Source organism: Chiloscyllium plagiosum, chromosome 13 (assembly GCF_004010195.1).
Source record: "Chiloscyllium plagiosum isolate BGI_BamShark_2017 chromosome 13, ASM401019v2, whole genome shotgun sequence".
Lineage (NCBI taxonomy): Eukaryota > Metazoa > Chordata > Chondrichthyes > Orectolobiformes > Hemiscylliidae > Chiloscyllium > Chiloscyllium plagiosum.
In genome coordinates, this window is record NC_057722.1 from 80,527,564 (window position 1) to 80,554,482 (window position 26,919).

Genomic DNA, 26,919 nt, shown 5'->3' on the forward strand with positions numbered 1-26,919 from the left:
TAGGGTGAGAGGGGAAAGATATAAAAGAGACCTAAGGGGCAACCTTTTCAAGCAGAGGGTGGTACGGGTATGGAATGAGCTGCCAGAGCCTGTGGTGGAGGCTTGTACAATTGCAACATTTAAGAGGCATTTGGATGGATATATGAATAGGAAGGGTTTGGAGGGATATGGGCCGGGTGCTGGCAGGTGGGACTAGATTGGGTTGGGATATCTGGTCGGCATGGACGGGTCTGACCGAAGGGTCTGTTTCCATGCTGTACATCTCTATGATTCTAAATTCTATGCCTTACAATTGTGTGCTCCACAACAACCTAATGAAAGAGCAGAGCTCAGAAATTAGTACTTCCAGTTAAATCTGTTGGACTATAACCTGGTGTTGTGTGATTTTTAACTTTAAATAAAGAACTGCAGATTATGGAAAACTGAAACAAAATCAGAAATTGCTGGAGAAACTCAGCGGGTCTCACAGCATCTATGGGGAGAAACACAGTTAACGTTTCAGGGCCAATGAGCCTTCTTTGAACTGGTATAAACCACAAAAAAGGTGGGGTGTGTAATGACACCTCTGAACAGGCTTGATTAGAAAATACCTAAAGAACGGACAAAAAAGACCGTTAAAGAAGAGTCACTGGACTCAATCTTAACTCTGCTTTCTCTCCATATGTGCTGCCAGACCTGCTGAGTTTTTCCAGAGTTTTTCAGCGCTTCAGCATTTGCAGTTTGTTTATTTTCATTATAAAAGACAGGGTTTTTTATTCTTTGATGAAATAGTGATGTAAAATGGCTACAAATCAAAGTGAGAAATGGAGAAAATTGATCCTTTCTACTTAAAGCAAACAATACAAAGTCATGGAGGGTGAACGGGCATTACACTCGCTTTCTGAAGTAACTGAATTAAACTTTAAGATTGTTAAAATGCTGAAGTAGAAATGAGGTGTTTTTCCTCGAGCTTCATTGGAACATTGCAACCGGCCCAGGACAGAAATGCTAACATGTGAACAGGGTTGTTTATTAACCTGGCAAGCAACCAGGAGGTCAGGGTTGTTCCTATGGATGGAGTGGAGGCGCTTTGTAAAGCAGTTACTCAGTCTGTTTGGTCTTGCCAATATTCTGATTTGTATACTGTCTACAATCACAGTATAATAGGACTGCAGTCACATTGGTACATTACTGTCTATAATCACAGTAAAAGGAATAACAGCTTCTCTGTGTTGGCAAATCAAAACAAAGGCAATTTTTTGTTTCAAAATACTCTAATATTTGTCCAAAAATCATTGTGGGGAAAAAGAAAGTGTAGATCTGACAGATTTCCTATCCTCCTCTAAAATTTCCACATGCTGATCAGCTGCATCTTATTCTGACTGTGGAAGGACTTCATCGTTTATACATGTAAAATTACACTTCCCATATATATTGACTCTTGAATTACATTTCATGTGAACTTGAGTATTGCTTCTTACAAAAATTATCAGAATAAAGTTGTAGCTTCAGCACTGGCACAAATTTAGATTTCAATTTTAATGGTTTTCCACATAGTTTATTTAAGGAAGAATAAAGCATTGGTATAAGATTTGTTACCAAGAATCAACTCCATTTCATCGACCCTTTGTGATATTAGAAGTTAAATTTATTTACAGATACAAGCTTATACCACTATTATGCTAACAACATAGTTATTAAGTTGGAGATACAGTGTTGTAATGGAGAACTTTAAAATTAGAATGAATAATGTAGTCACTGACCGCTTTGAAGGCAGATTGGACAACTTGTACTAGGGTTATACAAACGATACTCCAGAATAATCTAAAAGCAATTCTGTTTTATTTCAATCCATTCACAGAATGTCAATATCACTGGCAAAGACAGCATACATTGTGCATTCCTAACTGACTGCATGAAGGTGGTAGTGAGGCACTGTCGGTGAACCCTTGCAGTCAGTACGGGGAAGGTATTCACACAGTACTGTTAATTAAGGTGTTCCAGGATTTTGATCTAGCCAGTATGAAGGAACAGTGATATATTTCTATGCATGAGTGTTGTGTGATTTACGGGGAATTTGAAAGTGGTGGCATTCACATGTGTGTGCTGCTGTAGTCCTTTTTAAGTGGTAGAGATTGTGGGTTTTGGCTATTATTAACAAATAAACTTTAGCAAGTTGCTGCAATGCCTTCCTGTTGATGACACACACTGCTGCAACTGTACATTGGTGATGAAAAGGATGAACATTGAAGGTCATGGGTGAGATGCCAATCAAAAATGCTGCTTTATCCTGGGTGGAATCAAATCTCTTGAGTGTGTTTGGAGCTGCAGTCATTCAGACAGGCGGAGAGTCTTCTTTCTTGCTCCTTAGAAAGGCTTTGGGGGGCAGTTGGTGAATCACACTTTGCATAACCTGCTATTGGAGCTATTATATTTATGTAGCTGGTCGAGTTAATTTTCAGGTCCATGGTGACCCACAAGATATTGCTGATGGAAGAAATGCAATGATGGTAATGCCATTGAATGGTGGTTAGATATGCTGTTAATAGAGGTGGTCACAGCCTGGTATTTGTGTAGCTGAAATATTAAAACACTTATCAGGCCAAGTTTGAAAGTTGTCTCAATGCTGCACTTCAGTAAGGACTGTTTAGATAATCTGAGGAGTAACAAATGGAACTAAACATTGCACAGTATTCTCCAAGCATTTCCATTTCTGACCTTAAGATGGAAGGCTCATTCGTGAAGTAACTGAAGATGGCTGTCATGAAGAATTGGCCTCTTACAACTGTAGTTATGCTATGTATCAGTACAACTGATTGAAGGATTCCTCTCCAGTGCCAGTGCTTTAAATTTTACCTCGGCTCCTTGATGCCACAGTTGATAAATCCTGCCTTGTTGTCAGAGGCAGTCAGTCTTGCAATGCCTGTGGAATTTGACTCTTCTGGACCGAGTCTATAATAAGTTCAGGATCCAAGTGAGAATGATAGAATCCTTATTGAGGATTGTTAAAGGGTTGCATGCTGCTTTCTAATATGCTCAGTGTTAAAAATCACACAACCCCAGGTTATAGTCCAACAGGTTTAATTGGAAGCACACTAGCTTTCAGAGCGACGCTCCTTCATCAGGTGATGGGGAGGGCTCAATCGTATCACAGAATTTATAGCAAAAATTTGCCGTGTGATGTAACTGAAATTATACATTGAAAAATTGATTGTCTGTTAAGCATTTCATCTGTTAGAATACAGTGATAGTTTCACTTCTTTCATGTGTAAATCACAAAACCCTTTTGTTTAAGTTGCATTCTCGGGTTAGCTGTTAACAATGGGTGATAGCTAGACAATATGTTGAAGGTGTTAGCCCCCTGTGTTCTCTGTCTATGACCTGATGTTTAGATTGATTCTAATCTAAAAAGTGAGATAACAGAGTTTTACATAAATTCATGCAGTTTTTAAGCTCAGAGTTCTACATGAATGGTGTGTGGTGCAATGGTGATCACCTGTAATGTGACATGAACCCAAGGTCCCCGTTGAGGCCCTCCCTATGGGTACCGAACTTAGCTATCAGCCTCTGCTCGGCCACTTTCGTCTGCTGCCTGTCCCGAAGTCCACCTTGGAGGATGGTCACCCGAAGGTCCGAGGCTGAATGTCCTGGACCACTGAAATGTTCCCCAACTGGGAGGGAACCCTCCTGTCTGTTGATTGTTGTGTGGTGCCCATTCATCCATTGAAATAGAAAGGGTTTTGTGATTTACACATGAAAGAAGTGAAACTATCACTGTATTCTAACAGATGAAATGCTTAACAGACAATCAATTTTTCAATGTATAATTTCAGTTATATCACACTACAAATTTTTGCTATAAATTCTGTGTTACGATCGAGCCTTCCACAATCACCTGATGAAGGAGCGTCGCTCCGAAAGCTAGTGTGCTTCCAATTAAACCTGTTGGACTATAACCTGGTGTTGTGTGATTTTTAACTTTGAACACCCCAGTCCAACACCGGCATCTCCGAATCATGGCTAATATGCTCAACATCTTTCATCATTTTGCTAGTAATTGAGAGTAAACTGATAGGGTGGTAATTTACCAGATTGGATTTGTTCTTTTTAAATTGGAAGTAAAATCTGATGGAAAGCAGCAGTTACACAGGTTTCAATTCTCACCCTTTAAATGTGTAAAATTAGCAGTGGTCACAGCTTGAGTATGACCTTTGCTACCATCAATGTTGATCAGAGATTCTGCTACCAGTTAAACATTGGAATTTTGACTAAATACATAAAATAGCTAAAACTTTAACTTACCTGCTAGAAAACAAATACTGTAGTTAAATCTCATTATGAGGTAGCATTACCAAAACCGCAGCACCGATACATTGGACAAACAGGCCGAAAACTAGCCATCAGGATACATGAACATCAACTAGCCACAAAATGACATGACCCATCCATCCTAGGACAAGCCAAACAGAGACACGCACGAGAATTCCTAGAAGCGTGGCATTCCAACTGGAACTCTATCAACAAACACATTAACTTGGATCCCATTTACCACACCCTGTAAAAAACAGGAAATTATGTCACCACAGGAAATGACATCACCAACCCAAGGAAACTCAAACACATAAATAGAAAGCGGGCCATACCACCACTGCTTCATCTGGAGACTCACTGATGATGTTACCTAGTATGGTGACAAAACGTGTGCAAATGAACCTTCCAGCTCAGCGAGCAAAACTCAGAACCTCAACCTGAGCTACAAATCTTCTCAAAACTCACTAACTGTAGCTTCAACTACAGAGTGGTTCATTAACACTTGTACATACAACACATGCTTATGGGGTAAAAATAAAAATCTAGGAAAGTTACCATGTAGTTATGAAAGACATTTTTTATTCTATTATTTTTAAACATTACGTGTTCGTATTTCTGGATGTTGGTTCTCTTGTACATTTCAAATTGTTTATTAGAAACAGAATCTAGGAACTATTTGGAACAACAGGCCTTTCCACCATTCAGTATGATTGCAGCTGATCCTCTACCTCAATGCCTTATTCCCACTTATTCCTCATACCTCTTGATACATTTATAATCTGAAAGTTGTCTTTCCCTTTCTTGAACATATTCAGTGACTTGGCCATTGGTGGTTCGGAATTCCACAGGCTCTTGGTATCATAGTAAAAGGAAGAGTAGGCTATTTGGCCCATCAAGCCTGCTCTACCATTCATTAAGATCATGGCTGATCTATCCATCATCTCAGCGCCTCCTACCTGCATTATCCGTAATTCCCCTACCATGCAAAAACCATCCAACTGTGTCTTGAATATATTTAATGAAGCTGCCTGTAATGCTTCCTTGGGCAGAGAATTCCATAGATTCATTACTCTCTCGGGAAAGCAGTGCCTCCTCATCTCTGCCCTAAATCTACCCCCAACTTAATCTTGAGGCCATATCCCCGAGTTTCATCCACCAGCAGAAACAACTTGCCTGCCTCTATTTTATCTAGCCCTTTCATAATTTTATGTTTCTATAAGATGCCCTCTCATTCTTCTAAATTCTAGTGAGTACAGTACCAGGCGGCTCAACCTCTCCTCATAGGGTCATCCCCTCATCTCCGGAATAAACCTGGTGAACCTCCTCTGCACCACCTCCAAAGCCAGTATATCCTTCCTCAAGTAAGGAGACCATAATTGCGCACAATACTCTAGGTGCGGCCACACTAACACCTTGTACAATTCCAGCAGGACCTCCCTCCTCTTAAATTCAATCCCTCTAGCAATGAAAGCCAATATTCTGTTTGCCTTCCTGATCACCTATTGCACCTACAAATCAACTTTTCACGATTTATGTACAAACACTCCTAAGTCCCTCAGCACATCACCATGCTGCAATCTTTCACCATTTAAATAATACCCTGACCTACCATTTTTACTTCCAAAGTGGATAATCTTACATTTACCAACATTGTACTCCATCTGCCAGACCCTTGTCCACTCACTTAACCTATTTAAATCTCTTTGCAGACCTTCCACATTCTCTGCAGTTTGCCTTTCCACTAAATTTAATGTCACCAGCAAACTTGGAAATGTTACACTCGGTTTTCTCTTCCAAATCATTTATATATATAATGAACAGTTGCGGGCCCAACATTGACCCCTGCGGCATCCCGCTCACCACTGATCTCTAACCAGAGAAACAGCCATTTCTCCCAACACTCTGCTTTCTATTGTTTGACCAATGCTCTATCCATGCTAGTACATTCACTGCAACTCCATGCATTTTTATGCATGAATCTTTTATGCGGCACCTTATTGTACGCCTTCTGGAAACTAAAGTATACAACATGCACTTGTTCCTCTCCAACAACAGTGTTTGTTACATCCAAACGTCCTTCCCTTCCTGAATCCATGCTGCGCTTGCCTGCTGGAGCCCTTTCCATCCAGATGGCTCACTTCCCCTACAGTAGTTTCCTCATAATGGTCTACCCCTTATCCTGACACTGTATCCCTGGTCTAGTCTCCCCGACCAGAGAAAACACACATTGCATTTAGTCTATCAAGTCCTGTTAGAATTTTATAAATTTTAATCAAATCCCTGTTCATCCTTTAACACTCCCTTGATTCCCAGCATCAGCCCAGTGAACCTCCCTCTGTTCTTTCTTAGGTTGGGAAATAAAAACTGCACACAAGGCCCTGACTACATGAAGTCATCCTTACTTCTGAATTCAAAATCTGTTGCATTGAAGATCAATATACCATAGCCTTCCTAAGTGCTTGCTGCACCTGTCTATCTAATTGACTGCAGTATAAGGACACCCTGATCCCTTTGTATATTCACACTTCCCAATGTTTCACCATTGTATTTGTAACTGTTTACCTCATTATGAAACTTACAAAACTGAACTAACAAAAATATTGATGGACAAGTATGGCTTTAAAGATTCCTCCTAACATTAGGAAAACTTCAGAGAACACCAGAATGAAACAAAATTTGAAGTGTTCCTTCTCACAATAATTTGTTGTTGTACTGATTTCACCCAAGAAGCTATATTATGTTCACTATTTGGATTAATATAAAATTATTTCTGGGGATAGTCACAATAGTCGGGGGGGGGGGGGTTAGGTGGAGATGGTGGTGACCAGGCACGTGATCACGGGCTTTGAGGGGCGGGAGCGGCAGGTCCATGTGACTGCACGCGGCGCTTTCATTTTTCTTTACTCAACAAGTCGTGAGTTCATGGAATGCCCTGCCAGTAGCAGTGGTGGACTCTCCCTCATTATGGGCATTTAAGCAGGCATTGGATAGGCATATGGAGGATAGTGGGCTAGTGTAGGTTAGGTGGGCTTGGATCGGCGCAACATCGAGGGCCGAAGGGCCTGTACTGTGCTGTATTCTTCTATATTCTAATATAAAGTAACTTGACATTCTGTGCATGGTGCAGACGTAGACCAGGTTTCTACTTTGCATAAATTAACTCATATATAGCCTCATTTGTGTAATCTTTCTAACCCTTTGGATTGCATTTCATCACTGCATATAATGAATGAAGTGCAAATGGCAAACTGTTGAATACATCTACCTGTCCACAGTGCCTAACTCAATATTATGCTTTTTAAGCTTGCCAGTGGATGTGAACATAGTTGGTGTAAACCTTGCTCTCTTGCCTTTGTTATATGTACAAGTTTCCTTCTGCCTTTCTGTGTTACTTGGGGAAATCACCCATAATTGTATTTCCTTCCATGAAAGGAAAAATCAGATTCTACAGAATTGAAGTAAAATTATGGAGGAAAAAAAATAAGTTGGTACAAATCTATACCAACATGAGGAATGTATAGAGGTTGCCAGTACATAGCAATCTATGGAATTGAAGTTACTACTTATTAACAACCAATGTGACTCCCTGCATAGAAATATCAAATCAATACTTCTATATTTTGGAATCTAGGTGTAATAGTTTTAATTCAGTTTTTTCTGTATTTCAAAACGTGAAACTCAAATTTGACTAGGAACGCAATGTCCTCCTGCAATACCACGTTCACACACAATACTGAAGTGTCAACAAAGTAAACATAAATAACCATGACTATATCAAAAGGATGTGACCAACAAATTCCCTGTCACACTAAGATTCCAAGAGAGTAATAAGATGGATACTGATTCTAGACCCAGAAAGCAGTATTAAAAAAAACAAATAGGAGTAGGTTATTCAACTCATTAGGTTTGTCCTGCCATTCAATGAGTTTATGACTAATGTGACCTAATTCCTTTAAACTCTTGGTCGACAGAAGTTTTAAGTCTGAAATCAACAATTGATCTACTACCAACTGCCTTTGTTGAAGGCTCATAAATTACCATATCCTGTACAGGTAGGCATGCCTCCAAACCTCACTCCTAAAGGGTCTATTCTAGATTTCCCAACCAGTAGATTTGCTGCATATACTCATCTTTAAAATTTTGATCAAACCAAATCCTTTTTTTTAAGTTTGAGAAATACAACCCTCACTTGTAATATTTTAAAAACTTAGCATCTAGATACCATTCTGGTAAATCTGGGTCACACCATCTCCAAGGTCAGAAGGATCCTTTCTAGGATTCGGGCCCAGAACTGAATAGAATCATCCAGATGTGGTCTAATGGCTTTGTGTAGATATTGAGGAACATTTTTTTCTTTTGCCTTTCAATATTCGAAACAAAATACATCATTCCATTGGCTGTTTTGATTAATTTCTGCACCTGTCCATGATATTTTAGTGATGTAAATGAATCCCAAATTCCTTTCAATCTACACAGTTCCTAAAGCTGGAAGTTTTTGTTGCAAACGTTTCGTCCCCTGGCTAGGCGACATCATCAGTGCTTGGGAGCCTCCTGCGAAGCGCTTCTTTGATGTTTCCTCCGGTGTTTATAATGGTCTGTCCCTGCCGCTTCCGGTTATCAGTTTCAGCTGTCCGCTGTAGTGGTTGGTATATTGGGTCCAGGTCGATGTGTTTGTTGATGGAGTTTGTGGATAAATGCCATGCCTCTAGGAATTCCCTGGCTGTTCTTTGTCTGGCTTGCCTTATGATAGTAGTGTTGTCCCAGTCAAATTCATGTTGCTTGTTGTCTGCGTGTGTGGCTACTAAGACCACGGAACGAGAACATACCACAACCAAAAGGACTAGCCACACTACCATACATCAGGAGCATCTCAGAACTGACAGCCAGACTGCTACGACCCCTAGGACTCATAACGGCACACAAACCAACAGCCACGCTCAGACAACAACTCACCAGAACGAAGGACCCGATACCCAACATGAGCAAAACTAATGTAGTGTACAAAATACCATACAAGGACTGCACAAAACACTATATAGGACAAACAGGAAGACCGCTAACAATCCACATACATGAACATCAACTAGCCACGAAACGACACGACCAGCTATCCTTAGTAGCCACACACGCAGACAACAAGCAACATGAATTCGACTGGGACAACACTACTATCATAGGGCAAGCCAGACAGAGAACAGCCAGGGAATTCCTAGAGGCATGGCATTCATCCACAAACTCCATCAACAAACACATCGACCTGGACCCAATATACCAACCACTACAGCGGACAGCTGAAACTGACAACCGGAAGCGGCAGGGACAGACCACTATAAACACCGGAGGAAACATCAAAGAAGCGCTTCGCAGGAGGCTCCCAAGCACTGATGATGTCGCCTAGCCAGGGGACGAAACGTTTGCAACAAAAACTTCCAGCTCGGCGAACAGAACCACAACAACGAGCACCCGAGCTATAAATCTTCGCACAAACTTTGAACAGTTCCTAAAGTTTGACCATTTATAAAGTATTCAGATCCATCATTATTTTTGTATCTGAAGTGGATGACTTTGCACTTAACTATATTCAAATATTTTTATCACAGTTTTGCCCATCACTCATTGGATGAGTGGTTGAGACATCAATCGCTATTCCTGGTTAACTGCACTCTGGATAGGTCATTAAGAAGTCATGTTATTAAAAGAACAAAGTACAAATAACAAATAAAATTACAGCACAGGAACAGTTCCTTCAGCCCTCCAAGCCTGCACCAATCCAGATCCTCTATCTAAACCTGCTGCCTATTTTCTAAGGATCTGCATCCCTCTTCTCCCTGCCCATTCATGTATCTGTCTAGATTCATCTTAAATGATCTATTGTGTTTGCCTCTACCACCTCCACTGGCAATGCGTTCCAGGCATCCACCACCCTCTACTTTAAGAACTTTGCACACATATCTCCCTTAAACTTATCCCCTCACCTTGAACTCGTTACCCTTAGTAAAAGTTTCTTGCTATCCATCCTGTCTATACCTCATGATTTTTTAAACCTCAATCAGGTCCCCTCTCAACCTCCGTCTTTCAAATGAAAATAATCCTAGCAAGCTTGGAGAAGATTTGTAGCTCAGGTTGAGGTTCTGGATGTAAGTTTGATCACTGAGCTGGAAGGTTCACTTTCAGATGTTTTGTGACTAGGACAACAGATCCTTTCCAGTACATCTATATCCTTTTAATAACATGACAGCCAGAATTGTATGCATCATCAGGACACAATGCCCCAAATACTTTTTGCAATGAAAATTGAAAACTGATTTTGAATGTTTTTATTTCAGCTGTGCAAATGTTCATCATTTTACAATGGTTAATGTCCTATAATCAGGACTATTACTTGATGACAAATCAGATGGGATGAGGCCAGCACATTAATTGCACAGAGCTTTCGCTGCTGTGGGTTGCTTTGTGGGATTTGAATAATCCCAAGGTCGTCTGTTTTCTGTATAGCCATAAATTTTACGCAGTGCTACTCGTGCTGACTCTTCTTCTGCTGACAGCACAGTTTCACCAGGTCCTTCTGCAATTAGTTGCTTATCACTGAAACAAGACATTGAAATCTGTTAATTCCAGCATTTCAAGGTCAGTACTACTACATTTTCTTATAAATGTAAGACAGATGCATTTACCAAGTATAATTTAAATGTATGAATTACTTGTCACACGAAATTGAACAATGCAGACTTCATGAGGTAACTATTTCACAAACCATTCAAAATCTTTCATCTAACCCAGTCAATTAGAAAAAAAAGCTAATTGTTTAGGGAAGTTGAGCAAACTTAAAAATTAAAACTCATGTCTGAAAGTTGAAAGTCCAATTTAATTATGTAAAATAAATGACAATTCTAGGAATATTTAATACATGCAACTTGACTGAATGGCCCAAGAAAAGCATTCATGCATTTTTAGGAGTTGATCTCTTTTCTCTATTCTATTTTAACATAATAGAACAGCTGCACTCTCATATCCAAAGTATTTGATTCCATTTTAGGCACTTCTCTCATCCTTCATTCATCAACTCTTTATTCTATTCCAAATGTACAATGTACCAACTCCGTACAAGCAAAATACCCCAACTAATCATTGCATTGCTCAAGGCAGCACCAACAAGTCAATGGCTTCTAGCTGTTTCATTTAAAAATGATGTTCTCTATTGCAATATTTGATTTAAACATTTCACAGATGCCTGGCAACTGCAGCTTTTAGTCTCCTATGTTGGATTGACAAGTGGCAGGACTAAGTGAGGACTGCAGATGATGGATATCAGAGTCAAAAAGTGCGGTGCTGGAAAAGCACAGCCGGTCAGGCAGCATCCGAGAAGCAGGATTACCAGCTCATTCTGAAAGGCCTATCACATAAGAGGCTAAATAACATATCATCCTGATGGGTATATATTACTACTTCTTTATTGCCCTGCAAAACTCTATCAACACCAGGACTACAATATTATTAACACAAGACTTGCAATGGTTCAAGAAGAGATGTCACTATCAGGTAGCTCTTGCAGATGCAAAATTACTGTTTTAAAACTGAGCAATCTTTAAATGGAGCACTCCTTAACATTAATGCAGCTTCTCGTACAAAAACTTTCACTGCCTGTTCATAATGTGAATCAGCAATCCTAAACTCATTTCCCATAACAGCAACCCACTCATGCAATCAGCAACCCTGCCCACCACTTTAGTTCTGCAGCCATTAAATTATCCTTCTATCCAGCAATTCATAAAACATGCTTCCAACAATCAAGAATGCCATCAACCCTTAGTGTTCCACTGTTCCAAACAGCTTTTAAGCTTCATTTCTGAGACCTAACATTTTACAGTCTGCAATACATTTATATGATGAGCAAGAGGAAACATATGAAATGTAATATGAAATGCTTTTTTACAGCAGTTCCATTCATACTTATTAACCATAGGGTTTAAGTCATAGCCACTCCATAGCACGTTGACCAACATTCATCAAGTACCTGTATAATCCAACAAAATACACTGGGAGCACAGTGCTGACTCCAGACTGTCTCGTCAGTCTGGACTCGGGAAGAACCATCTTCCTATTCTTCAGCTCTTCCACCAATAGTCCCATGGGATTAACAACAGGCCAGATTTCAAACAGATCTTTACCAATAAGTTGAGTAATTAAGAAGTCCTATAAATTAGAAAACACATTACAACATAAAGTCAAATTTTGTATTCAAAAGTGAAAGTAGGAGTGAACATTTCATGGACTGTTAGTAGATTGTTACAAATTCACAAAGCATTTGAATCATTAGATGCATTAAAGAGAGACAGCATGTAACACCATGTTAATAACACAAGTTATTAACCAAACATTGCATTCACAGATCTAAATAGTTACTTTTGGTCTTGGTTCAAATCATTCAAAACTGCAAACACAACAGACACAACCCAAAGTTATATTACATAAGAACATAAGAAGTAGGAACAGAGTAAGCCATCTGGCTGTTCAAGGCTGCTCTGCCATTCAAGAGAATCATGGCTGATCTTTCGTGGCCTCAGCTCCAATTACCTGCCCGCTCACTGTATCCCCTAATTCCTTCATTGTTCAAAAAGAACTATCTTAGCTTTAAAAACATTTACTGAAGGTGCGTCAACTCCTCCACTGGGCAGGGAATTCCATAGGTTCACAACCCTCTGGGTGAAGAAGTTCCTTTTCAATTCAGTCCTAAATTTACCCTCCTTAATTTTGAGGCTATGCTCTCTTGTCCTAGTTTCACCCACCAGTGAAAACATTCTCTCTACATCTATCTTATCTATTCCCTTCATAATTTTATACATTTTATAAGACTCCCCCCCTCATTCTTCTGAATTCCAATGAACATAATCCCAGTCTACTCAGTCTCTCTTCATAAGCCAACCCCCTCAACTCCGGAATCAACCTCCTCTGCATCCCCTTTCTTCAGTAAGGGGACTAAAGCTGCACGCACTACTCCAGATGTGGTCTCACTAGCATCCTATATAGCTGCAACGTAACCTCCCTGCTTTTAAACTTAATCCTTTTAACAATGAAGGACAAAATTCCATTTGCCTTTCGAATTACCAGTTGTACCTGCAGACCAACCTTCTCTGCTTTGTGTACAAGGATACCCAGGTCCCTCTGCATAGCAGCACACTGCAACTTTTTACTATTCAAGTAATAGTCCTTTTTACTATTACTTCTACCAAAAGGGATGATTTCACATTTATTCCATCTGCCAGACCTTTGCCCACTCACTTAAAGTATCTATGTTCCTCTGCAAAGTTTCACAGTCTTCTGCACACTTTGCTCTGCCACTTATCTTAGTGTCATCTGCAAACTTTGATACACTACACGTGGTCCCCAACTCCAAATCATCTATGTAAATTGTGAATAACTGCGGTCCCAGCACTGATATCTGAGGCACACTACTATTCACTGATTGCCAACCAGAATAGCACTTATTTATCCCCACTCTTTGCTTCCTGTTAGTCAACCAATCCTCTATCCATGCTAATACTTTACCCGCAATACCATGCAACTTTATCGTATGCAGCAGCATCTTCTGTGGCACCTTGTTGAAGGCCTTTTTGAAATCTAGGTACACCACATCTACTGGGTCCCCATTGTCCACCTTGCTTGTAATGTCTTCATAGAATTCCAAAAGATTGGTTTAGCATGACTTGCTCTTCATGAACCCATACTGCGTCTGCCCAACGGGACAACTGCTATCTAGATGCCCTCTTATTTCTTGCTTGATAATAGACTCAAGCACCTGCCCATTACAGAAGTTAAGCTAACTGGTCTATAATTTCCCATCTTTTGCCTACCTCCCTTTTTTTAACAGTGGTGTCACATTTGCTGCTTTCCAATCTGCTAGAACTGTCCCAGAGTCCAGCGACTTCTGGGAAATTGCCACAAATGCATTTGCTATTTCTCCCGCCACCTCATTTAGTACCCTGGGTTGCATTCCATCAGGGCCAGAAGACTTGTGTATCCTTAGCTCCATTAGCTTGCCCAATACGACCACTTCTGTGATAATGATTGTTTCTAGCTACTCACCTACCTTTGTCTCTTCGTCAAATTACTGGCATGTTATTTGTGTCCTCCACTGTGATGACCAACACAAAATACCTGTTCAATGCCTCAGCCTTTTCATCATATTCCATGATTAAATGCCCCTGCTCATCCTCTAAAGGACCAACGTTTACTTTTGCTACTCTTTTTCATTTTATCTATTTCTAGAAACTTTTGCTATCTGTCTTTATATTCTATGCTAGTTTTTCCTCATGTTTCATCTTATCTTTCTTTATAGATCTTTAAGTAGCTTTCTGTTGACCTTTAAAGCTTTCCCAGTCTTCTAGATTCCCACTGATCTTGGCCATTTTGTTTGCCTTCTCTTTCAATTTGAGAGCCTCCCTTATTTTCTTAGACTCTGGTATTCGATTTTATCTTGACACTCTCCATCTGAACTTTAAATTCAACCATACTGGAATTCTGTCAATTCAACTATATAAATGAAAACCAAAGCCCTCACTTTGTAAATTTCAAGTTTTTAGCTGGTTAATTGAACCGACATATGCACAGTTGCCATGTGAGGGTGAAGCAGCTTTGCTCTACAGATGCAAAAATATTGTACTCCATATCAAGGGCAAAGTCAGGCCCAACTCAGAATTTACACTGCAACATCTTAGCATTAGTTTGAAATCAAAAGCATTTGACACTAACCCTCCAGCTATATTTTAATAATGAGGAAAAATACAATGACATGCATAAATATTTAAATCTGAACATAAGAAATCATCAGAAACAGGGCTCTCAAGAGCCCAGCAAAGTGTGCCCAGCTCATGACTGGACTAGCAGATTCCATATTCGATTCTCCCAATGTCACTGCCTCCATCTGAATAGTGCACAATCCAAATGCATCTTAGTCAAAACTTGTGTCTGACCAAGGTGATTTTAGTTCTTTCACTTTGTACAAAATTCAAGCAATATTATTTGACATTTCCATAAAGTTCTTGTACAGTACAGGTCTATTTTTCATGTCTGAGAAGATTCTGCTAATTTTCTCTCCTCATAAACATACAAGGATGTGTTTGCTAAGTGCTCTCCAGTATTTTGACTGTTTCATCTTGTATTTTGAGTGCAATGCATTTTACAAGTCCCATTGTACAAGAGGAGTAATTTTTCTCTAATCTCAATCTACTATGTTTCTATTGCAAAAAAATACAATTTAATGATCTCAGAGAAGCCATAAGGTTGGCAGATGTAGGGAATATGAGTGTTTTGAGATTAAAGCACATTGTTAGGACAAAATAGAGGTGGTTTTACTCCATGTCTGGGTTTGTTCTTTATGCAGTAGAGCAATTTTGATTATGGTTGACAAAATAATTAAAAACATTTCACTTCCCATCACTGACACGTCTCACCTCATTAATCACAAACAATTTCCAAGGATCTTAGCTAAGAATAGGACATTAAATATTCAAACCTTGGCAAATTTCTAGTATCTTGAGATAGAATACACTCATTCCTTCATTTTGTGTAAACTTCAGTAGACACATTTCCTCAACAGTACAAGCAATTTTGCTTAACATTTTCATTCCACATCACTTCCAATCACACAATTTGCCCAATGGGTATTTTATCTTGAAATCATCTGTGTTTTCACTTTTCATACGTGCTGGCTGTATAACAAGAACTAAACTCAACAGTTTCTGACATAAATTCATTTCCTCATTATTCCAAGCTCCTCTTTTAAGCCTGAATGTAAAACCTATCCCTTTGACTATATTTTCATTACCCCTTCTAATATCTTTTTCAGGGTGTCAGAATTATCAAGCACAGGGGGAGGGGGCAATTCAGCCAATCATGTTTGAACTGGCTGTTCGAAAGAACCATCCAATTGGTCTTGATCCTTTGACCTTCCTCATGGTCCTACAATTTTTCTCCTTTACAAACATACATTCAATTCTATTTTCAAAGGAAGCATTAAACTGCTTTTATCGTCCTTTCAGGTATTGCATTCCAGATCATAAAACAATTCTCATTATCCCCACTGGTTAGTTCGCTAATTACCTTCAACCTCAAACCGCTCCAGTTACCAAACTTTCTGCGAGTCTCGCTATTCATATTTGTTTGTGCTTCTGAGAAACATCTTGGGTCATTTCTTTATGTTGAAGGTATAATATAAATTATATGAATGCAACTTCTTTCTGCTCTCACAACTTGTAAATCTGCTTGAACCTTAGGCAATTGTCACTGTACCGAGTGTAGTTCCTTGTTATTATTTAAACTTGCAATATAATCCACTACCCACACCATTACCGCCCCAATATCTTACCCTAACAAATAAGGTGGCTCTTGCAGGTCCACTGCTCTCTAGCAAAGCTCCAATAAGAGCAAAGAATGTCTTTTGTAAAACCTCTTGTGGCACTGGAAACTCTGCACTTAGTGTCAAGTCTTCAACAGCTAAATTCCTGGCCACATGGCACACAATCTGTGACCCAGTGATGTGACCAGTAAGTGCCTTAACACCATCTGCAGGTAAGTTTGGATAGGCACTACTGAAACAGTCTTGGAGGTATTTATTTGCTAACGATAAACCTTTCTCAAATAACTGCTGGTTGTCTTTAAGATTTAATGTTATTTCCTCTCTTTCCAGTTTAAGCTCCCGGCGACGTGCTTCCTCAGACATGATGTAACAGGGATTAACAAATGCTGTTTTTAGAAGATCCAGGTTGAAATTCTCATTAAGACGATGACTGAAGGCCTCTACTTCAGCATGATAGTCCCAGTTAGGTTGCTGTGACCTGAAATGCAACAAAATATTTTAAAGTCAGCTTACAGTAACAAAAATTGCTTTTCACCTTCACAGTTTCACCATAGTTATTGAAGCTTATATCAAAAACAAATATCAATCTAAAATTGTGTACTCCCATAACATACTAGAATCCAATGCGAAGACTTCGAGATGGTGCTCCCATCTGCAGATAAAGGAAGTTGGGTCTATCTTAAACTAACCTGGAAGGGGAAGATGTTTCAAACATTTGAACAACAGGTAAAACTAGCTGTCTCATGCTGCCACTACACTATGACTCCAAGAGTGTTTTTCCACATGACATCTCTCCAAACACACAAATAAGTAATATGATATCCGAGTGCCTGCACTATGCCAGGTATGTAGACCTTTCATCCCTAAGACTGGGGACTACATCAAACAACACACCCCACTGACCAGAAACTAGACTAGCCATATAAATACTGGACTTCAAGAGGTCAAAAGCTAGAAATCTTGCACTTCCTGACTCCTCAAAGCCTGTCCATCATGGACACGACTCAAATCAGGAGTGTGATGGAATACTCCTTACTTGCCTGGATGAGTGCAATTGCAACAACAGTCAAGAAGCTTGACACTAAGTCACTTGATTGACACCAGATCCACAAAACATTCAGTTCTTCCACCATCGACATTCAGAAGCAGAGTATATACAACTGACAAAACGCACTGTGGATATTCAGTAGGGCTCCATACACAGCACTTTCCAAACCAGTACCATCCAGAAAGAAATGATGTGGAGGTGCTGGTGTTGGACTGGGGTGGGCAAACTCAGAATTCACATGACACCAGGTTATAGTCCAACAGGTTTATTTGAAATCACAAGCTTTCACAGTGCTGTTATTTCTTCAGTTAATCAGCGCTGCAAAAGCTTGTGATTTCAAATAAGCCTGTTGGATTATAACCTGGTGTTGTGTGATTTCTGACCTTATCTAGAAAGAAAAGAGAAACAGATGCATTAGAACACCACTACTTGCAAGCTCTCCTCCAAGCAACTGTCAGTTCAGACTTCGAAATGAATTCTTGATCTTGCAGCGTTGCTAGGTCAAAATCCTAGAACTCCCTCATACTCTTTTGTGGGACGACCTACAGCACAAGAACCGTGGTGGTTCAAGGCGGCAGCTCACCACCTCTTTCTCAAGAGCAACTAGGGATGGACAATAAATGCTGGTGAAGCCAGTGATGCCTACATCATATATCTGAATAAACTTATTAACTCGGGTGAACTGCTCTTCCAGTGGTGACCTTTTTAAAACTCGCTAAGGCTAATTACTTCAGAATTTGAGAAAAAAAATTTGAGATTTTTTTAACCCACCAACTGTCAGCATCAGTTTTGCCACCCTGTTCTGTCTTCCAGATAGAATCACTGAAAATGTACAGCACAAAAGAGGTCACATGGGTCAAACTATCTGCACTGACCAAAAAGCAAGACTTCCAACATGTGGTCTACAACTTTGTTGCTTACAGCACTTGAGGTGCGTATCCAAGCACCAAGATGAATGACACAAACTAGGAATGTCATCTGCCAATATCTACGCCTTCTCTGAGACATATCATTAGTCTCTATTTCACATTCCCTCAAACAAATCAAGATAGATCAAGATCTAAGCTCTGCAGTCCTGCAGTTGAGAATGATGGTGGCCAATTAAACAACTGACTAAAGGAGGAGGTTGCAAAAACATTCCCATCCACATTTATGGATGAACCCACTACATCATACATCTAATTCAAAACATAAGGCTTCGAGTGTATGATTCATCTCAGCCCCCTCCAGTGATCCCTAGCATCACATTGCCAGTTTTCAGCCAATTCAATTCACTCCATGTGATATCGATTGGAGGCATTAGGTAGTGAAAAGGCTATGGGCCTTGATAATATTCTGGCAATAGTACTGAACACTTGTGCTCCAGAACCTGTGGTCCAGTAGCCATGCTGCATAATTACAGCACTGACATCTTGAGAAAATTGGGGGAAAGTGAGGACTGCAGATGCTGGAGATCAGAGTTGAACATTGCTCAAAATGTCGATTCTCCTGTTCCTCAGATGCTGCCTGACCGGCTGAGCTTTTCCAGTACCACACTTTTTAAATGTGGAAAATTGCCCAGGTATCTCCTGTATGCAAAATGTAGGAAATTCCAACCCAGCCAACTACTGCCCCATCAGTCTACGGTCGATCATCAGTAAAGTGATGGAAGGTGTAATCAATAGTGCAATCAGGCAGCACCTGCTCTGCAATAACTTGCTTAGTGATGCCCAGTTGGGTTCTGCCAGGGCCATTCAACCCCTGACCTCATTACAGCCCTAGTTCAAACAGGGATAAAAGAGCTGAATTTCTGAGGTGAGGTGAGTGACAGCCCTTGACAATGAAGCTGCATTTGACTCAACATGACATAAAGGAGCCCTAGCAAAACTAGAATTGGTGAATATTAGGGGGCAACTTCTCTGCTGGTTGGAGACATACTTGGCACATAATAAGATGGTTGTGGATGTTAGGGATCAGTCATCTCAGCGCCAGGATATCTCTGCTGGAGTTCCTCAAGGTAGTGTCCTAGGCCTTACCATTTTCAGCTGTTTCATCAATGACCTTCCCCCATCATAAGGTCAGAAGTGGAGATGTTCGATGATGAATCACTATGTTCAGCACCATTCACGACTCCTCAGATACTGAAGTGGACCATGTACAAATGCAACAAGATCTAGATAATCCAGGCTTGGGCTGACAAGTAGGAAGTAACATTCGTGCCACAAATGCCAGGTAATGTCCATCTCCAATAAGACAAAATATAACCACTTCTCTTTTGATATTCAATGGTGTTACCATCACCAAATACCCCACTATCAATATTCTAGGGGATACCATTAACTGTACAAAACCTGTTGCCATCTACAAAGCACTTTTAACTTCATCTGCCTCCTAATTATGTCCTCTACCAAGAAACATATACTAACTGTCACATATAAATATAGGAACAGGAGGCCATTCAGCCCCTCAAGCTTCTTCACTCTTTCAACGAGAACATGTATGATATGTTGCCTAACTCCATAAATGCAAGGTGCTCTAATAGTCTTGCATATTAAGTGCAAAATATGAGAGTCAACATTCACCCGAAGCACCGTTTATACTGGGCTCTGCAGGGCCTGAGGCCTGCTGCCTATGCAGTGTTACACACCGGGGTTTAGGCGGCGGAGGCCCTTCAAGTTTCTTTTTCCTTTCCATTAACTGTACGTAAGCTCTCATCCATCGTTTCTTCTCCCTAGTTTGTGTGAATGAGATGGTCTGGCTGAGGGCAAACCGTTGTCCGAAGGGCCCGAGAACGCGGCGGGACAACATCAACGCCGCCATCACACCGGCCAAACTGCGGCTGCGCACCAGATACAGCCCCGCCCACAAATTGCGCCTGCGTACTGCGATTCCAGAGCCAGAGCAGACTGATTACCTCCACGCTGATTGATTAGGTCTGTGTCTAACAAGAGATGTGAAAGTTCGAATCTTCGGTCACTCTTGAATAATTGTAGCATTTAGGCAAAAAACACTACATGTAGAAATGAAATAAAAACAGAAAAGTTAGCGAGAAGTAGGTCTGGCAATATCTACTGAGGAGGAGTTAATGTTTTGAGTTAAATTCCTGTTGGATTTCTCCAATATTTGCTGGTTTTGTTTCAGATTTCCAGCATCTGCAGTATTTTGCTTTTATTAGATTTGTAATGACCTTTGCTACAAACTGACTTTTTTATTTTCAGAATTTTAAAATTAAAAATACTGATTTTAAATTCTAAAGTTGTAATTTAAGGAATACAATTTATGTTGTTGAAATGACTAGTTCAGGCCTCTGGATTACTTAGCCTAGTGATTCTAACCTGCTCCCCTTCTATCTACAATCTACAGGATAATGAATCACAAAAAGTGACACAAACACTAAAAAACACAACATTCCGATTTCATTTTATTTATTGCCACCTTGGATATAGTCAACTATATTTACATATGCAGTTTCAATCTTGTACAAGCTTGCTTACATAAAAGGTCATTAGAAAAAAAAGTTTGCCACAATTAAAACATTTGCACACTGTAAACCCAGAAATACATTTCCATCTGGGCTATGTTTGCATTGATGCTTCTGTAATAAATGTCTTTTAACAAGGTCAAATTTTTAATTTGTGCATACGCAGGTCAAGTACAAAGTAGGTAATATACTAAAAGATATCTCATTGAAACTGTCACACTGTAAACATTTGTCTGATCCAAACGTCAACGGAATACATTAAGTTCAGGTGACACAATGACACTTATTCTTCCAGCATTCATGGAAAACATTTTCCCCCTCCCCTAAACACCCAGTCCCTCCACACACATTTACAAAACAATTTTTTGGGAAATTTTACTGCAGAATAATATGAACAGAATAGAACTATTCACAGGTTCAGAGGATGGATGGTTAAATGAATTGGATTGACTTGATCACCACCAAACTCCCCCAACCACCTACAACCCTGGTTCCAAATTGCTTTCATTAGTGCACAAAAATGCCAGGAGCCAAAACGTAACATACTGACATTTCAATGCACAGCTAAGTACATATCAGTCTGCATCAGAGTGCAGGTTCACATGAAAATTAAAAATAAGTCAATGAAACAGGATATGTTTTTGATGCACACATAAAAATATAAAGGTTTATTCTCATACTCCAAAGTATTCCTTTCAAAATCAGTGCAAAAACAAAATATAGGCCCTATTAACTAGAAATTCATCTTCATGGGACAATGGAATACAAACACCATATATATGTACATCACTTCAAATATAACTCTTGCAAAATCTTTTATATGTAGTCCTCCTGATCCAGCAAGTCATACATTCAAAGAAGCTGCTTGTTAGCTTTATTCGCTGTTCAGTTCCATGACATCTTCTGTACTGGTCCTACACAGTCACATGCACATTAGATTCAATGACATATTTTAAAGTTCTGAAAACTACATATCCCCTAATCACGGGCATGCAAAATGAGTCAACTGATGTCTTATGAAGTGATGCAATAAATATTTTAAATTGAAGCAACAAAACATCCCTTTCTCCCCATGATTTCCTTTTCCTGTTTTGTATGGAGTGAGCAATCTGTGTAAGGACCTCAAGGAAATCTGCAAGGTGCAGGAGAAGCAATAAAAATACCCCTGGCCCTTCTGTCACCAGCTGTTTTTGAAAAGACCTGTTGTTCGGTTAGAACATGAAGAATTCATACAATGCCTATTCAGCGCCGAAGCCAAAGCCAGCTGTTAATCAACCAGAACCCTACTGTTATTGAGTAAATGATGATTTCCCGTCGGGTGCGCTCTCTGTTTTCTTCCTCCAGGAGCTGGAGTCTACGGTTGAGCTTAATTATCTGACAGCAAGACAAAATAAATATCAAAGTTAAAGAGAAGCAATTACGTATTTGAAAAATAATGCTACATGTTGTCACAAAGCTAGCACTTTTTCTTCTAAAAGCTGTTCCTTGGATCAAGGAGACTCTGTCCTTGATTTCTTTTTCAGAGTGGTAATAAGTCAGGCCGGGCTCTGGTCGGTCAGTCATTCCTGAAGAAGGGCTTATGCCCGAAACGTCGATTCTCCTGTTCCTTGGATGCTGCCTGACCTGCTGCGCTTTTCCAGCAACACATTTTCAGCTCTGGTCAGTCTGGTTTGGTACAGAGAAGAAAAGGATTTTGGAGAGGCCTTTTGTTTATATGTTAACAGATGAGACTTCAAGCCAAAGTGGTCATGTTTTAGAAGTGACCTGTATAACGAAAGTGGAGTGGTCAGCTCTCTAGCTGAGCTGAGCAGCTTTTAGTTGAGTCTGAACTGGGAAGTTCTACAGGAAGCTGTGTGGAAACTCTCTTTTTTAATTTCTCTCTCTCTTTCTGCTTTTCAACTTCAACCTGTAAGCATGTGTTCCATTGATACTTGGTTTTTAGGGAAGTTTGCTTATTGGGACTGTTTGTGTATATTCAGAACAGCATAATTAAGTCTAGTTTGGATAGACTGAGTTCTGTAGGGGTTCTTTATTCTGTTGTTTATGTTGCATTGTGTAATTTTGTGAATTAACCTTTGTCTGTTTTAAATCTAGTAGTCAATCTAGCTAATTTACTCCAGATAATTTTCACTGTACACTTACCTAAACAAATTGCAAAGTCATGGTCTGGGCTGCCTGCTTAAGAATATTGAGTGGTCTGGCTTAGTCCATAACAGATTGGGGGCTCTTTGTGGGATTTTAAACATCGAGAGGTAGGTGCGAGTGTCTTTATTTTGGGTGCCGGTTTGGTTGGGTAGACAAAGCTTGGGATAGTAATGGCCTTTTCAGTGGCCAAAAAGTTTCTGGATGTGGATGCAGTGATTTTGGAAGTTTTGCAAAAAGCGAATAAGACCAAGTTGCAAGAATTAGCAGAGAAGCTGGAATTGGAACTGCTGTTCCTGTCAGGAAAGGAGAGATGATTACAGCAGTAGATCAGCATTTAAACTTGCTGGAGAAACCATCAGAATCTATAGAGATGGCAAAAATTCAGTTGCGAATGAAGCGGCCTGAGTTAGATGCAAGGGATGGGGAAAGGGCAGCATAAATGAAACAGTTTGAGCTGTGATTATCAGCAGAAGAGAAGGAAAAAGAGAGAGCAGAGAAGGAAAAAGAGAGCGCCTTTGAACTTCGAAAACTGACACTTAAAAAGGAAAAGTAAAAACAATGACTGCAGATGCTGGAAACCAGATTTTGGATTAGTGGTGCTGGAAGAGCACAGCAGTTCAGGCAGCATCCGAGGAGCAGTAAAATCATCATCAGGAATGCAGGCAAAGTGCCTGAAGGGAGAGATAAGTGAAAGGGGGGTGGGGGGGGGGAGAAAGTAGCATCAAGGACAATAGGTGAGTGGGGGATGAAGGTGATAGGCCGGGGGGAGTGGATAGGTGGAAAAGAAGATAGGCAGGTAGGACAACTCATGGGGACAGTGCTGAGCTGGAAGTTTGGAACGGGCGCAGGTTTTACAGTTCCTGCGGTGGCAGGGGAAAGTGCCAGGATGGGAGGGTGGGTGGTAGGGGGGCGTGGACCTGACCAGGTAGTCACGGAGGGAACGGTCTTTGCGGAAGGCGGAAAGGGGTGGGGAGGGAAATATATCCCTGGTGGTGGGGTCTGTTTGGAGGTGGCGGAAATGTCGCCGGATGATTTGGTTTATGCGAAGGTTGGTAGGTTGGAAGGTGAGCACCAGGGACGTTCTGTCCTTGTTACGGTTGGAGGGGTGGGATGTGGACGAGATGCGTTGGAGGGCATCTTTAACCACATGGGAAGGGAAATTGCAGTCTCTAAAGAAGGAGGCCATCTGGTGTGTTCTGTGGTTGAACAGGTCCTCCTGGGAACGTCAGCTTAAAAGGCTAGAGATAAAGGCTGAGGATAGGCTGAGTAAGGAAGAGAGTGAGGATGAGCAAGCCCCTGGTAGTCAGAAGCAGAGTGAGAAAATGTTTAAATATATTCAAGCATTGCCTAAATTTGATGAGAAGGATGTGGAAACCTTTTTCATCACATTTGAAAAGGTGTCAAAACAGATGCATGGCCAGTGCCAATGTGGGTTTTGTTGATCCAAACAAAACTTATAGGTAGAGCAAGTGAGGTATTTGCATCACGATCAGAGATGGTATCTGGGGAGTATGATGAGGTGAAAAAAGCCATTTTAAGTGTATATGAGCTTGTACCAGAAGCCTATAGACAATGTTTCAGGTCAAACCTATCTGGAGTTTGAAAGCATCAAACAGGGTAATTTTGATAAATGGATAAGAGCTTTAAAAATCAAGGAAACCTATGATGGCCTTCAAGAGGTAATTATTTCGGAGGAATTCAAAAATTCACTGCCTGAATTAGTGCGAACTCAAGTGGAAGAGCAGAGAGTTAAAACAGCAAGGTTCGCAGCAGAAGTGGCTGATAGTTATGAGCTGGTCCATAAAACATGATTTGGCTTCCAGAATCAATTTTAGCCCATGAGGGATAGAAACTGGGGAAAAGAGAAATCCTCACATGGAAAGGAAAAGGTGGATCTCAGTGAAGATCATAAGGAGGGTAAAAGAAACCCTTGAGGGGGGACAAAGAAATTAAAAAGCTCCGGTGTTTTCATTGTAATAAAGTGGGCTACATGAAATCACAGTGTTGGTGGGCAAGGAGAAAGCCAGATGTAGGAAAACCAGACAAGCCTGGAAGTTTTGTTGGACGAGTAACAAAAAGCACAAGGGAAGTTAGACATCTGCCTCGGAGAGCACAAGATGATCAGAGGTTGGTTAAGGAGGAAGTGCCAGATCTGCTTAAAAACTATACACATGCAAAGGTAAAGTTTATTCCAAGCAAATGTGAGGTGATGCATCAGAAATCCTGATGAAGGGCTCCTGCCCGTAACGTCGATTTTCCTGCTCCTCGGGTGCTGCCTGACCTGCTGTGCTTTTCCAGCACCAATCTCATCTTGACTCTGATCTCCAGCACCTGCAGTCCTCACTTTCGCCTAGTTGATTTTAACCTTACTGCGAATCCTCTTGCAAGGATGCCTACCCTGAAGCAGCTCTCCTCCTCTCTCTACAAAGATCTCTGAGTCTCTCTCACTGCAACCCCAAGGTCATCCCGCCTGGAATGCGTTGCCAGAAGAGGTAGTAGTGGTAGGTACGGGAAATTCATTTAAGGTGTGTCTGGACAGATGCAGGAGTAGGTGGGGAGCAGAGGGATAAAGATCCTTAGGAATTGGGCGATAGGTTTAGACAGTGGTTTTGGATCGGCTCCGGCTTGGAGGGCTGAAGGGCCTGTTCCTGGGCTGCAAATGTTCTCTGTTCTTTACTCATATAAACCAGGAGTAGTAGGCAAGGAGGTTATGATATTAAGGACATGGAATGCTCTCAGTCTGTAATGCAGAAGGATGAGGAGATATGCACTCCTGAAGGACTACTGCCAGAAAAGGTACTTGTAACAGGAATTCATGGCGAGACAAAAAGTGCTCAGTTATGTAAAGTGAGGCTAGAGAGTCCAGAGAAGAGTGGAGAATTTGTGGTAGGAGTACTGGAAAAACTGTCAGCTCCAGGAATACAATTTGTCCTTGCAAATGATATAGCTGATTCACAGGTAGGCGTGCTGCCTACTCTAATTGAAAAGCCAGTGGAGATGCAGGCAACTGAAGACATGGAGAATGTTTAGCCAGGCATTTTCCCTGATTGTGTGATCTCAAGATCACAAGGCATAAGTTGAAATACGAGAGATCAAAAGGCACAAATAAGGAAGCTGACATAGCTTTATCAGAAACTTTCTTTGATCACATAAGTCGAACAGAGAAAGAGCGAAGAGGTAAACATGCCAGTATCTTTAGCTCTGCAGTGCTAGTTAAATTACAGCAGAAAGATGAGGAGTTAAAACAGTCGTATCAAAAGGCATTTACAGAGAAAGAAAGTGAATGCATTCCTGTGTGTTATTACTTAACAAATGATGTCTTAATGATAAAATGGAGACCATCACACATCCAAGCAGATGGGAAATGTGCAGAGGTAAACATGCCAGTATCAGAAATAAGGTGGGTGAACTTAAGGTGTGGATCGGTACCTGGGACTACGATGTTGTGGCCATCACGGAAACGTGGATAGAAGAGGGACAGGAATGGTTGTTGGAGGTTCCTGGTTACAGATGTTTCAGTAAGATTAGGGAGGGTGGTAAAAAAGGAGGGGGGATGCCGTTGCTAATTAGCAATGATATAACATCTGCAGAAAGGCAGTCCGAGGGGGATATGCCTTTAGA

At 40.6% G+C, this 26,919-nt stretch overlaps 2 protein-coding genes across 7 annotated transcripts in view; both read right to left on the reverse strand.

The window, feature by feature from the left end:
- Positions 1–10,592: 10,592 nt before the first annotated feature.
- On the reverse strand, positions 10,593–20,731 carry mrpl44 (mitochondrial ribosomal protein L44). Its single transcript, XM_043702853.1, has 4 exons — positions 20,320–20,731; positions 16,655–17,123; positions 12,305–12,483; positions 10,593–10,875 (listed from the first exon to the last, which is right to left on the reverse strand). The coding sequence occupies exons 1-4, from the start codon at positions 20,490–20,492 to the stop codon at positions 10,707–10,709; spliced, it is 990 nt and encodes a 329-aa protein (XP_043558788.1). The 5' UTR covers positions 20,493–20,731; the 3' UTR covers positions 10,593–10,706.
- Positions 20,732–21,080: 349 nt separating this feature from the next.
- mffa (mitochondrial fission factor a) overlaps positions 21,081–26,919 on the reverse strand; it is a 45,743-nt gene continuing 39,904 nt past the window's right edge. For 5 of the 6 annotated variants that reach the window (XM_043702858.1, XM_043702859.1, XM_043702854.1 and 2 more), the window contains one exon: positions 21,081–22,527. In XM_043702858.1, the coding sequence (XP_043558793.1) occupies positions 22,396–22,527 (132 nt within the window). In that variant the 3' untranslated portion in view covers positions 21,081–22,395. Of the gene's footprint in view, positions 22,528–22,779; positions 22,819–26,919 lie in introns of those variants that run through there. The other variant, XM_043702857.1, reaches the window with a different exon arrangement.

What these genes read in the sequence shown, in the direction of transcription:
- mrpl44 (XM_043702853.1), bottom strand. Translation starts at nt 20,492, where the DNA reads ATGGCGGCGTTGATGTTGTCCCGCCGCGTTCTCGGGCCCTTCGGACAA. An exon ending in CCTCCGCCGCCTAAACCCCG is followed by an intron (nt 17,124 to 20,319) that starts GTGTGTAACACT and finishes GTTGCATTTCAG; the next exon opens with GTCACAGCAACCTAACTGGG. An exon ending in GAGCCACCTTATTTGTTAGG is followed by an intron (nt 12,484 to 16,654) that starts GTAAGATATTGG and finishes TCTAATTTATAG; the next exon opens with GACTTCTTAATTACTCAACT.